Here is a 13,987-nt window from a genome sequence, read left to right as displayed (position 1 = left end):
AAAATAGCCCAAAACTTCTACTGATAGCATAGATTGATAGGCTATAAACCTGAGCCAACATACGACCACCAACTGGTCAATTAACCGCTCCTTTTTCAACAGAGGTGAATGTAGATACAGTTAACAGGACATTCAATAAATGATAATCAGGGCCGCTGGAAAATTTAACCTCCAGTCCACATCTAGACAGAATTATCCTCTCTTCTGTCTCATGATTAGCAGGCTAGCAGCTGAGGTGTTCATGCCACAACATACCCACCTTCAAGTAAAGCACGAGCCTCCTCTTGTTTTAACTTTGTCTTTCTTTTGCTTGCTCCCGATTCATATTGCCGTTTGGACGCCATCTCTCCACCTGCATCCAACTGCCTGTCGGCGCATCTGACCGCTGATTGGTCAGATGCTGCGTGCTGTCAATCATTGCGGCAACGTGTGCGGTATCAGATTACTCGTCTCTTTTTTTTCTCTCCTGCCTCGGGCTGACTCGGTGCTCTAAGCGCGCCTCACGGCAGCGATGCGCATCCTTTGCACATTTGCAGAGAATGCGTCCCCTTGCGCAAAATGGGGGCCCCCACGGATCGTGGGGCCCTACGCACAGCGCGTGTTCTGCGTCTAGGGAGAGGCGGCGCTGGTCCCTACTGTGATAACGGGAACCACACGCTCAATAATTGTTCCAACTTTCAGTGGTTAACCCGTGAGCAGAAAGAAAGCTGGGTTAAGGAGAAGAATGGATGCTGGCGCTGTGGTGGAGACCATCACGCGAGGGAATGCAACCTTAAGATGCGATGCAAAACCTGCAACCGCCGCCACTTAATGGTGCTCCATGAGGTCTCTGAGAGGGTTCCTGAAATCCCAGAGAAAGCTTAGGATCCCACTGAAGCTGTCAACTCTGTCCTACTTAACACTACCAATGAAATACTGTACGTTGACAGGCCGGCCGCAGGTCGCAAGGTCCTCTTGAAGCTCAGTAAGGTCCTGCTGAGGAATGGAGGCAAGACCATGGAGGCCTTTGCAATCCTGGACGATGGATCAGAACCCACCATCCTCCTCCATGCAGCTGCACAGCAACTTGGGCTCAAGGGACAATCAGAGAACATAACCCTGCGCACAGTGCGACAGGAACTAGAGGTTCTTCATGGGGCGACAGTTTCAATCCCCATCTCTCCTGCTACAGAACCTAAGAGACTGTACCACATCCGGGGAGCATTCACTGCGAAACAGTTGGGCCTGGCCAAGCACACCCACCCTGTCAGTGCTTTGCAACGCAAGTTTCGCCACCTTAAGGGATTGCCATTGCAGCATATCGTCGAGGCTCAGCCATTATTACTCATTGGATCGGATTACCCCCACTTGATAACACCAGTGGAACCAGTTCGTCTTGGGCCACCAGGAGGGCCAGCCGCCATTAAGACGCGCCTTGGATGGACCCTGCAGGGCCCCGCCCAGGAGTTGAGGCATGGTTTCATTGAGCGGCAGTGCCTTTTTACCTCCACTCTTCCCTCATCGGCGGACCTGTACGGTCAGGTCGCAAGGCTGTGGCAGATGGACATGTTACCATGGTGCGATGAGAAGGCTAGCGCCAGGTCGCGTCAAGACCAAGAGGCCATAGACCTTCTCGAGGCCAAAACTATGAGGGTTGAGGTGAATGGAGTTCGACGGTATGCAACCCCTCTCTTGCATGCCAAAAACATGCCTCAGTTACGAGCGCCAAAAGAAGCTGTGCTCCCACAATTACGAAACATTGAGAAGAGGCTGGCGAAGGCACCCAATCAAGCCCAAGCCTACAAAGCTGAAATCCAGAAGATGGAGCAAGCTGTCTATGTGGTCAAACTAGCACCTGGTGCTGAAGAGGACACTACTATTAGGTGGTACGTCCCGCACCATATGGTGCAACATAACGGCAAGAACCGCATAGTGTTGAATTGCTCTTTCCAGTTCCGAGGAAATAACCTCAACAAGCTCCTGCTCCCTGGGCCCACACTAAGTCCATCTCTGCTCGCTGTTCTCCTCATATTCAGAGAACATTCGGTTGGCATCAGCAGTGACATCCGCGGAATGTTTCATCAGGCGAGAAGACAGGCCACTGCTAAGATTTCTCTGGGGAGATAAGAAGCACGAAGAACTGCCCAAAGTTTACGAGTGGCATGTCCTCCCGTTTGGCACCACATCCAGTCCCTGCTGCGCAACATTCGCCCTTCAGCAACATGCCAGGGACAGCAGCCACTCAGCGGACGCTCCCAGAGAGGCAATTGAAAAGTCCTTCTATGTGGACAACTGCATGTTGAGTCTGACTTCTGAGGAGGAGGCCAAAGCACTTGTGGACCAGCTTAGGAACCTTCTAGCTTAAGGGGGTTTCGACTTGCGTCAATGGGCGAGCAATGTCCCTTCAGTGATCCGCCATCTTCCCTCTGAGGCAAGGTCAGATACTGCTGAACGCTGGATTGCACAAGGACAATCAGACACTCAAGACTCAGCACTTGGGCTTCACTGGCACTGCCAGTCCGATACTTTGTCATACAAGTCCAGATCTCTCAACTGTCCTCAGGTTACCATGCGCACCATCTACAGGGTCTTGGCTAGCCAGTATGACCCCGCTGGGCTATATCATCCCATATACCACCAGGGCCAAGGTCATAGTCCAGCAACTCTGGGGTAAGAAGAGAGACTGGGACGACCCCCAGTTACCCAAAGATCTCCTCCAGTAATGGAGAAGGTGGGAGAGGGAGCTACCACACCTGCAGCAGATAGCCCTTCCTAGGTGTTACAGCAGTCAGAAGATGGATTCCCTCACCAGCACCAGAGATATCCACGTGTTTTGCGATGCGTCGGAAAGGGCTTATGGCTCAGTGGCCTATCTCAGAACAGAGGAGCCTAGTGGCAAGGTCAAGGTGGCATTCTTGGCAGCTAGGTCAAGAGTAGCACCTAGGAAGCAGCAATCAATGCCGCGTCTGGAGCTATGTGCTGCACTTACTGGGGCGCAGTTAGCTAAGGTGCTCTGGACGGAGCTCTCTCTACCCATTCGTCGACCCATCTTCTGGTCCAACTCCACCACGGTCCTCACGTGGCTCCAATCGGACTCATGCAGGTTCAAGGTATTCATAGGCACGAGGGTGGCGGAGATCCAAGATCTAACGGACCGTGATTCATGGCGCTATGTGGACACCACGAGCAATCCCGCCGATGATATAACCCATGGGAAAACTCTTGCCAACTAGGCAGGCAGAGTCGGTGGTACCAGGGCCCATCATTCCTACAAAGGACTCCTGAGCAGTGGCCTAAGAAGCCAGTCACTTCACCTGCAGAAGGAGATGAGCTCCGGAAAACCCTAGTCTGTGGCCTCACCACTACAGTGCTGGACGCCCCAGAGGCTAGTCAGGTCACCACCTTTGGCAAACTTCTGGAGGCTACGGCACGCTCTATTCACGGGCGGCTGATGGAAGCCCCTCCGCCAGCGACTTCAAGGAGGCAGGATTGCTTTGCCACTGATGTGGCACACCTGAGTGCAGGAAAGGCAGTACCCAGTGGTAGTCGCCTGGTCCCTCTTGTTCCCGAGTTTGAGGATACCACACAGTTGATCCGAGTGGGAGGTCGCCTGCGGCACAGCACCCTGCTTGATCAGAAGTTCGCCGGAAATATTGGGTCATCCATGGCAGAGAAGCTATACGACGTCATCAGTGAGAGTGTGCTGACTGTCAGAAATGGCGTGGAACCCCCCAGATTCCTAGAATGGCTGACCTACCCCCTGAGAGACTGCGCCTCCACAAGCCTGCATTTTACTCCACTGAAGTAGACTGTTTCGGCTCGTATGAGATTAAGACCGGCTGCCGGAGCGAAAAGTGTGCAGTATACATTGATCTCCTCAGCAGCATAGATGCTGACTTTAACCTGATGGCACGCCAACGCTTTGTGGCTCAGCGAGGAAAACCGTTTGAGTTATTGTCCGACCAGGGGACGAACTTCAGGGGAGGAGAACGAGAGCTGAAGGAAGCTTACGCTGCTCTCCAGCCCGAAGTTCAAGCCTAACTTGCCAGTCAACAAACCCAGTTAGCCTTCAACCCCCCAAGCGCACCATACTTTGGTGGTTGCTGGGAAAAGGAGATCCGCTGCTCCGGTGCTCAGTCAGTGACGGAAGAGGTCCTGAGGACGGTCCTCATCGAGATTGAGGGGATTCTCAACTCAAAACCGCTTGGTTATACCTCCTCAGACATCTCTGACCCGGACCCGGTAACCCCAAATTCTCTCCTGGTGGAGCAGCCAGACGCGTCACTCCCACAGGTCGTGTATCCGGAGTCAGAAATGTTGAGTCAGCGGAGATGGAGGCACAGTCAATTGCTGGCGGACCACTTTCTGAAGTACTACCTGCCTGGTCTCCAAGCACGTCATAAATGGCAGACAGAAGTGCCAGATCTCCGGGTTGGCACCCCGGTCATGATTGTAGACCCACAGTTGCCCCGAGCACTCTGGCCGGTGAGACGGGTTTCACAAGTCCTCCCTGGATCAGACGACCGAGTCAGGACTGTGAGAGTGCAGGTTGGAGACCGCACTTACACGCGACCGGTGGCCCGGATCATTCACCTCCCTTCACTGCCTGATTAGGATCTTCCCTAATTATAGGACCTTTATGATGAGGTGCATATTTCCATAAGAAATCTGGGGGCGGCTGTTAAAAAGGCCAATCTACCTCTTATAATCCCTTATTTCTGGTTAGCAGTTCTCTATTTGTTAATTCAGCTGTCAGTCAGTTATCACAGTCAACCAATCACGTTGCACTCCTAGCTGTCTGTCCCCGCCCACCATTGCTGCCATTTCTCATCCTAATTATGGAGACACAGATGGCCATTACTGACATCAAGAGTGGTGAAAGTTTCTCAAAGTGTTGTGCGTACATGAAAACGGTTACATGCTGCTATTCCGACATGCCGCTATTTAGACAGTGACCTCTAATTGGTGGAATAGCGGCATTAAAATTATTTTTCAAGCGTCCCACTATTTCGACATTATTTTTTGTCATTGTCGGAATAGCGGCATGTCTAAATAGAGACATGTCGGAATAGTGGGATGTAGGAATAGCGGGCGGACCCCCATGAAAACTGTGAGTAGTCAAATCTGGACCTTTGAGTGCAATGTGATTACAGCTTTATGTCATGGGTAATGCAGGATTTTCTGTGATTAGTGATAGTCACATTTTTGCTAGCTTAATTGTGATGTTAGCTCTATTGTAATGTTGATTGCATGCTAATAGCTGCTACTGCTAACATTAGGTGTAAATGAGACTGGTAATTGTTGTGGTCCTATTAAGTGAAGTTTGTTAGTTCATGTGTGACGTTTTGGAGCCTGTCACTCATTTTCTTGATATTGTGTGGGAGTTTTATACCTTTTTTTCTCAATGCATCCACATGCACCGTTTATGTTTAATATTATGGAGATACCATTGGATTAATGTTGCTCTAATTTAAATATGCATATGGTTGAATTTGTAGTTATTGTGCATATTGCTAAATATTCAACAATGTTTATTATTTTCATTTCAGAACCACATTAATGCACTTTGGAAACTGCTGTGGGTGATTCTGTGTGGATATGCTGTAAATGGTGACGAAGCCTCTACAGTAAAATTCTTAAAACCGATTTCAACTGCATCTGTCTCTTACTGGACATCCCGCAGCGTGTTTGAATCCTGTACTAACCAGCATTAGCTACAACGGGTGAGGGCTGCTAACCGTTCAGGCGGGTGAGAGCTTCCAAAGGCTAACCGTATTTTACACACACACACACACACACACACAGACACACACACACACACACTGTTTACATTAACGACCAAAGTTAATGAACAATGATCAACAGGTTCATTAAAAGGTGATGTCATCGTTAAGGTAAACAGGTTAGTTTAAAATGAGCGTAGCTACACAGATTTAACAGGATCACAGTATAACTGCAGTACAAACAGTGACGTCACCTGAAATAATTGATGTGTGATCAAGTCCATTCTTTGACTTCTGATGGTTATTTTGATTTCATGATTAATTTATTCTATATTGATTAATTATCAGGTGCATTAGTGGAGCAATGATTGAAAGAATAACTATAAGTATGGACATCCATATCATTTTAAAGTATTTACTTTACTCAAGTACTGACATTTTCTTTCAATTTATTCCTTATACTCAAGTATTTCTCAGAGGTAAATATTGTACTTTTTACTCCACTACATTTATCTGACAGCTTTAGTTACAGATTACTTTACAGTTAAAAATGTGGTACAGAAACCTGATATTTAAAATAATATATTAGGAAGGAACAGAGATCAACATATAAAATATTATTTATATTTAATATATTATTATTATTGTTTGTTTCTCTTCATGTGTTGTGAACAGATGAAGCAGCAGAAGAACAAACAGCAGCTGTGAGCATTTCATATACTTTATATCACACACACACACACACAGGTATAAACACAAAGTTTTATACTGCATTCCGTTTCTTTACATCTTCTTTGCTCTGGGACAAACCTTCATTCATTTTAATTACAATTTGATCTGAAATATTAATTTGAACCAAATAATTTAGTTTACTGACAATAAATGTTAATATTTAACAGTTTTTCATCAAGAGCAGTGTTTTTTTTACAGCACAGGTCGTTCCTCCTTTTCTTCTTCTTCTCATTTATCGTGTGTCGGTGATGTAATTGTTCCTGTTGGTTCATGTTCACAGTTGATGGTGAAACTGAAGTCGTTATTGATCCATAACTGACCACTAAAACAGGAACAATCAACACACACACACACACACACACACTTACTTTATATGTTTAACTTCAAGTTTTGATATAACTGACAGCAGTCACAATAAACACTTTGGTTCATAAGGTCCACTGTAGTGGACAGAAGTATTTACACACAAAAGAATGTACAAGAAAAATGTTGTTTTAATCTGGATAAAAGTTTTTCCAACATTTTATTTAGTTTCACAAGTTTGAGAGTAAAAACAAACAGAAAAAGAGAAAATATTACTTATTGATTCAAAAATTCATTCATGGAAGGGTTAAATCTGACATCAAAGTTTTGGAAGCTTTAGAATGAACTTTTTAAGTGTAATCAACAAAATAAAAAAGTGACCTCAGTTCTTCTTAAATCCTGACTCCTGATCGTCATGTTGAATTAATCGGCCAGTTATGTTTGATGTTTCAGGTGTTCAATCGTTTACACGTGAGATTATAAAAGGAAGAACAGCAGCAGAGTTTATTTCAGACACATTTTATTTATTTATGAAATCAGTTTTTCTGCCCTGAGATCAAACATTCAAATAGAAACAAAAGATTTGACAAACAATCTGATTATTGATTCAATCTGAAGAAGAAGACGTGTGATTATACTGTTACTGTGTGGATTAATACTGGTGACAGACTGGTTTCTGATGTTTTTAAAGACTGGTTTCTGATGTTTTTACAGACTGGTTTCTGATGTTTACAGACTGGTGGCGGTGCTGGATTCCACCTTCAGGTCTTTGGCGACCAGTCCGGAGGTGACCGGGTGCATCGCCGCTCGATGAGCCAGAAACATTGAAACGGCTTCGTCGCGATACTTTTCAAAGTTAAACGTCTCCCTGAAGACACAGAAACAGAGAAAACAACAAGATGAAGCAACCTGCTGATGAAGTGAAGTAAAGTAAGATGAACTGGTGATAAGTGAAGTGTTCTGTATAAACACCTTAAGAGCGGTCTGGTGAACTTCATCCGGCCCTGCTCGGTCGCCATCTTCAGTGCCATGGGAACAGCCTCCTCCCACTTGGACCGAACACACAGCCTCAGCCACCTGGAGGGAGAACAGCCAGTCAGGAGGCTTCCAGAGAGAAGGAGGAGGAGGAGCTTAAAATGAAGGACATGAAGTGGGACTCTCACCTGAAGCGGATCTCTGAGTTCATACAGGTGTTCAGATCATAAACCTCCTGCATCTTCTTCACATGAGTCAGAGGAAGAGCAGCCTGAAGAAACACAGGTGAAGTGTTAGTGAAGCGGACTGCGGGGAACTGAAGCAGACTGTGTTGGACTGAAGTAGTTTACCTCATGAAGCAGAAGGGACAGGAACTCGATGACCTGGTGGGATGACAGTGTCTTCAGGTCTGACTCTTTAAAGCTGCTCAGGTCCTGATCTTTTGCCTGAACGGGGTCAGAAGATGGAGGTTGGACTCTGATCATAATAAAAATTGCTTTATGTGAGGTCCAGGTCTTACCTTGATCCACCTCTGGCTCAGGGCGATGCAGGCGTCGGCCATCGTGGTGTCGTACCTGAAACACAACGATGAAACATTATCAGTCCCAACAGTTGTAAAGGAAGACAGGTAGACCTGATGGAGGTCTGACAGGATCCACTCACTGAGGTTTGACTGGAGGCATCCCAGGTGTGAACATCCAGGCATTCCAGTCTACCTTGTTCAGGATGTCCACCTGAGAGACACAAACACAAGAGTCACCTACAATGACCCGCCTATGACTCAGAGGATCAAACCAGCAAGTGTCACCATCCGCACTCATTTAAGTTCCTGAACGCCCAAAACTTGTTAAAGTACCTGAACATCCTACTGTCACTTTTTTCCCACATGCAGTTGTTGAAGTACTTTAAACCCTTGACTCGTTCAAGTGCCTGAAGCCCCATAATCGTTACAGTACCTGAACACCCTGGGCTCATTTAAGTTCCCAAACACCCCGCATTCGTTACTGTACCTGAAAGCCCCACACTAACCACAGTACCTTGCTGTGCCACACTCGTTCAAGTGCCTGAATATCACACAGTCATTAAGGTACCTGAGCGCCCCATTCTTGTTCAAGTACCTGGATGCCCGTGCTCACTCAAGTACCTGCAGTTGTTACAATGCAGGAAAGCCCCATGCTTGTTATAGTCCCTGAAAATCTGCAGAATTCCCATCCCACCCTGACGTCTCAACTAAAAGACGATGTCAGAATGTGCTCGCCATAGATTTTGCTGTAGTTCAGACTAACCTGAGCGTCCAGGTGTTTCTCACCTTGTCTTTGAAGTAGGTGAACAGGTAGTTCTTCCACTCGTCTGTAGTAACACTGCTGTAGGCAAACAACTGGATGTACGACTTCACAAAACCCATGAACACCTCTGAAGAAGACAAACAGGTAAATAAAGAGTTTGAGGGTCAGACAGTGTGTGATGTGTCCAGGTGTGTCCAGGTGTTACCTGGCCCTCCCATCAGCTCCTCCAAATGGTACAGCAGAGCGAAGCCTTTCTCATAGGGCACAGAGGAGAAGGCATCGTCCGGGTCGACTTCCTGCAGGCTGGGGACCAGGTTAGTCAGAGGGTTGTTGGCTCCAAAGGTGTTCACCTGAGTGATGACACAGACAGGTGAGAAACACCAGAAGAAGAAACACACTGGTTCAGGTTCAGGTTCAGGTTCTCACCGAGTCCTGCAGGTCCTTCCAGCCCCCCATGGCTTTAAACTGTCTGAACTGTTCACTCTCCATGCACCTGCCAATCATCCTCTCCAGGTAGACCGTGTGACCCTCGTTCAACCTGAGGATAAAGACAGGAAGTAGCTGCAGTCGTCACTTTTTCTTCTTTTTAAAGTAAAATTCTGGTTATTATCACAGAAACATCAAAAAGTCTATCTAGTTTCACACACTTTATCTTTGGAGATCAAATTTCTGAACTTAAAATTAGCTTCTTTGTTTTCCTTCTCATTCATTTGATTCAGTGTTTTATAATCAATGTTTTTATTAAACACCCTGTTCAGTGCGTTTGTTTACCAGAAGTGTTCCCACGTCTTATTGGTCACCAGATTACCGGTCCAGCTGTGGGAGATCTCATGAGCAATCACCTGACAGGGACAACAGCACAGGAACATGTATGAACACATGAACATATATGAACACATGAACGTATATGATCACATTAAAGATATATGAACATGAACAGTGACAGTTTTGACAGATATTTAAGTATTTTGAACTCACATTGGACAGAGATTTGTCTCCTGCCTGTAAAGAGACAGACACATTATGCCGTTTCTAAAATCAATAATAATCTTTTAATCATCATCATTATAATATATATGTGTGTTAATATACGTGTGTGTACCAGCAGTGTTGGTGTAGCGAAGGTCAGACAGGGGTTCTCCATGCCTCCGTAGGGGAAAGATGGAGGAAGAACCAGGATGTCATACTGACCCCAAACATACGGTCCTGCCAGGTCCTCAGCTGTCTTCAACATGGTCTCTGTCTGAAGGACACACACATTTACAGACATGTGTGTATGTATGTGTGTACAGTACATGTATGTATGTGTATGTATGACAGTATTTACTGTGACTGACCTCAGAGAACTCAAACGCTGCTTTATCCACAAACTCTTTCTCAGACCAGACTCTGGACCTTGGCCCAATCTCCCTGTCAACCAATCAGAGCACAGAAACACTGTTTACTACAGGTGACACGGATGACATCAGTGAACAGGCATGACAGAGTACCTGCTCTCCAGAGCTCCAACCACAATGGCGATCAGGTAAGAAGGCATGGGCACCTGAGGACGAAGGTCAAAGGTCAACCTGAAGGTATTCTACTGAACATGGATAAACTGTGGTGATTCATAACATGAGTGATCATCAGTGAAGAGAGAAGAAGAGCGGACTGACCGGCTGTCTGAATCTGTAGACGATCCGGTTGTTGTCCTGAGGATCAACTTCCTGTCCATCTCTCACTGCACTCATCACAGCCACCAGGTCTTTAGGTACAGACACCTGAGAGACGAAACACAGGTCAGGTGTAGTATTGACTGGTAGGATCATTATTTCTAATTAAGTCACAAAACTTGAAAAACCATGTGAAAAGGCATTCACACATATGGGGCTCCTGGCTGGCTCGCCAATTATTAGCTAAGTTAAGACCCAGTTTTAAGATGAGTGGTGCAACAGGTTTGTCTGGGAGCCCAATTTGTATGAAAACAAACCCAGAACAAAAAGTTAGGCCTTTTCGGTTGTTTCAGTGGGTATCATGTTAAGTTCGAAATTACAGTAGATCAGGGTGGTCCAGGCACCTCTTGACTGAGCATCACAAAATAACCTGACCACTGGGTGCAGATTAGCTAGAGGAAATGGTCAATTTGTTGAAAATGCTGGTTGTTCAATTGTCCAGATACACGCCAACCAGCCAGAGTGGAGAGAGGAAGTGGCCTCGCCACGCCTGGATATTTAGATTTCGCAAGCAGTCCAGTTTTGGCTAGATTGTTATTAGGTTTTTAACCCCTGTGTGTGTGTGTGTGTGTGTGTGTGTTTGTTTTACCTGGGCGTAGTAGGTGTGTTTGACTGATGGACTGTCCTGACAGGGAACCATACTCCTGCAATGATGAGCCTGTAAGACAACACACAGGGACACAGACATGATATGAGTTGATTCTGAGTGTCAAGTCTTGATTTTTGGAGACTCTGAGAGTGTAGGTGAGTTTAAAATAAAGATCAAACAAAACAGGAAGTGACAATGTTTTTAAAAACTTTTAACTGACTTAATTTGTTCTCTGACACCTTGATCTACATTTAGTTTTAATTTAATTATTTGGTGTCAATAGAAACGTCACAGAGAAAGTGGAACACTGTAAAAGACAAAACAGGCACCAATTTGTTTCAAACACATTACAGGAGCAACAGAAGACCATGAAAAAACACCTGTTCAGCTCATTGCACAGGTAAACAGGTTGATAGTATCATGACTGAAGGTTCAACACTTTGTCAAACATATGATTGTATAAATGGAGATTACTACATGGGCTCAGAACACTTCAGAAAACTGTCAGTAAACACAGTTTGTTTGTTCATTACTGTTTTTATTTTTTTTTTACACAGATGAACAACTTTTAAGAATCAGACAAACAGCTGTCAACCAAACTGACTGAGATAAAAACACAAGAAAACTGGAACAAAGACAATGTTTGAAAAGAGAACAAACAGTTCATGAATCTGTCCACTGTCAAACGTTTCTGATGAAGAAACTTTCACTTCTGTTAAAAGTTTTACACATGATTACTTCACACTTACTACGCAACCTTCCACCAGCAGCTGTTTGGAAACAACCTCACCTGACACTGGCTGAACAGGTACGGATGTTTCTTCCCAGCAGTCTGTTCAGGTGTGAGCCACTGCAGAGCCGACGCCGATGGAGCAGTCTCATAGGTCACCTCCAAGATCACATGCTGCCCTCTGATTGGACAACACCACCAACACATTAACTGCGTTTTATTTTGAAAGGACTTTACATGAGGAGAGAGAAGAAGAGGTCACCTGGAGAGGTCAAAGGGCAGCGTGATCTCAAGCGGCGTCCCCTTGAAGCTGTGTTTGGGGCCCATCATAAACCCCGCCGCTTGTCCATTAGCGCTCACTGAGAGGATCTTCAGGTCTTTGGTGTCCAAAGTCTGCAGAAGATAAAAAGGACATTTTTATTAATGAGGTTCTGAGATTAATGTCAGCGTTCAGGGGCTGAGAGATACCTGCTGATAAACACTCACCTGTCACTCTCTGACCTCACCTGTAGTGACAAGTCAGCCTTCAGTTCAAAGTCCAATATAATACAACCCAACAAGTTCAGCCTGTCTTAAAGCTCAACTACGTCACACCAAACTCCATTCAAAAACACACAGATATTACATCGAATAAAATACATCTAAAGGATTTTATTAACTTTATATCAAACATTTACAATCAACAGAATTACTATAAGCTGCCTGGTTTCTGTAGATTTTCAGGCGAGTTTAGTTATTAAACTGCAGAGTGAAACTTTAAAGTTTCTTTGCGTACAAATATGCAATTACATGTAGAGAAAACCTCAAAAAACACGTTTTCACAAATAACTTGGACATTAATGTGATTGATCAATCAGTATTAAGTTCAGTTATAGTCCAAATAAATAAATAAATTAAAAGTGTCAAAACCAAGCAATTTTAAATTTTCATTTCCTAAAAATATTTATAGACGTCATTAAAGCTGAAGAGACTGTTTGAATAGTTTAATCTCCAGTGAAAAATCACTATTTTAGCTGTTAGAATGCATTTTAAGTGGAAATAACAAATGAACTAAGTTATAAAACTTAAACTAATGGTGAAGTGAGTTCTGCCGATTTAAAGAGTGACGTCTGAGGGATCTATAAACCTGAAATCGAACATTTGTGATTAATTAAATGATAGATAATCGCCAGAATTCTTTAGAATTTCACATTCTGACGAGCAGATTCTGTTGACAGTTGACAGACCTGTCAATGATCACACACATTTACTATCTCGCAGTTATAGAAACCAGACTTCATTTAAATTCTCGCCGTTTTTAACTGGAGTTCAGATTGAATAAATGAGCCCTTCACAGACCATAAACACGGTGTGAAATCAGATTAGGCTACTCGGCTCATTTTGAATGAATGAGCCGTTAGCTTTGAGGCTAACACGCAGCTGTACCGGGCACAGCACCGGGCTCCGTTAACGTTACCAGGGCAGAGAAACGGTCCTCCAGAGCCTCCACGGTCAGCGCCACCTTGGCCCTGATGACGTGTCTGTCGAAGTCCACGTGCAGGGACAGGTTCAGGTGTTTGGTGACGCACCTGGTGAAGGAGGAGAAGGAGCACGGGTCAGAAGACATGATGATCGGTCCGGTAACAGCGGAGAGACTGAACACACCGTCGGACTGACACCCGGTTAACTACCGGAACGAGCTCTACACACATCCGGCAGCGACCTTTTCAGAATAAAAGGTCATTTTTCAGAATAACAGGTAATACAACACAAGCGCTGCTACGTACAGGCTTTTATTTTGAAACCTTTATCTTTAATATCAGATATAATTATTATCTAACTGATGATGACGTGGATGAATTATTCTATTGAAGTATGTGTTATTGTACATTGTATATTTTATTAATATTTGTTCTTTTTTTTCTTTTTAAGATTAAATGTCTGAAACTTATTTTAGTCTTTTAGGAAATGTTTTATTG

At 44.8% G+C, this 13,987-nt stretch overlaps 1 protein-coding gene across 2 annotated transcripts; it reads right to left on the bottom strand.

Annotated features, from left to right (window-relative positions):
* Positions 1-7,240: 7,240 nt before the first annotated feature.
* Positions 7,241-13,696, bottom strand: lta4h (leukotriene A4 hydrolase). Of its 2 annotated transcripts, none has more exons than XM_084345223.1 (19): positions 13,486-13,696; positions 12,292-12,422; positions 12,090-12,210; positions 11,300-11,368; positions 10,654-10,758; positions 10,489-10,541; positions 10,336-10,408; positions 10,101-10,241; positions 9,977-10,000; positions 9,770-9,840; positions 9,425-9,536; positions 9,204-9,348; positions 9,022-9,125; positions 8,376-8,446; positions 8,233-8,287; positions 8,063-8,158; positions 7,901-7,983; positions 7,710-7,814; positions 7,241-7,605 (listed from the first exon to the last, which is right to left on the bottom strand). In XM_084345223.1, exons 1-19 carry the CDS (start codon positions 13,633-13,635, stop codon positions 7,467-7,469), a joined length of 1,848 nt encoding a protein of 615 aa, XP_084201349.1. In that variant the 5' UTR covers positions 13,636-13,696; the 3' UTR covers positions 7,241-7,466. The 2 variants fall into 2 exon arrangements, with proteins under 2 accessions (XP_084201349.1, XP_084201350.1); XM_084345224.1 differs by having other exon boundaries at positions 13,598-13,688.
* Positions 13,697-13,987: the final 291 nt, after the last annotated feature.

Source organism: Pagrus pagrus, assembly GCF_965226575.1.
Source record: "Pagrus pagrus genome assembly, chromosome: 23".
Classification (NCBI taxonomy): Eukaryota; Metazoa; Chordata; class Actinopteri; order Spariformes; family Sparidae; genus Pagrus; species Pagrus pagrus.
Note: the sequence above shows the minus strand (reverse complement) of the source record. Positions and strands in the feature narration are given on the sequence as shown.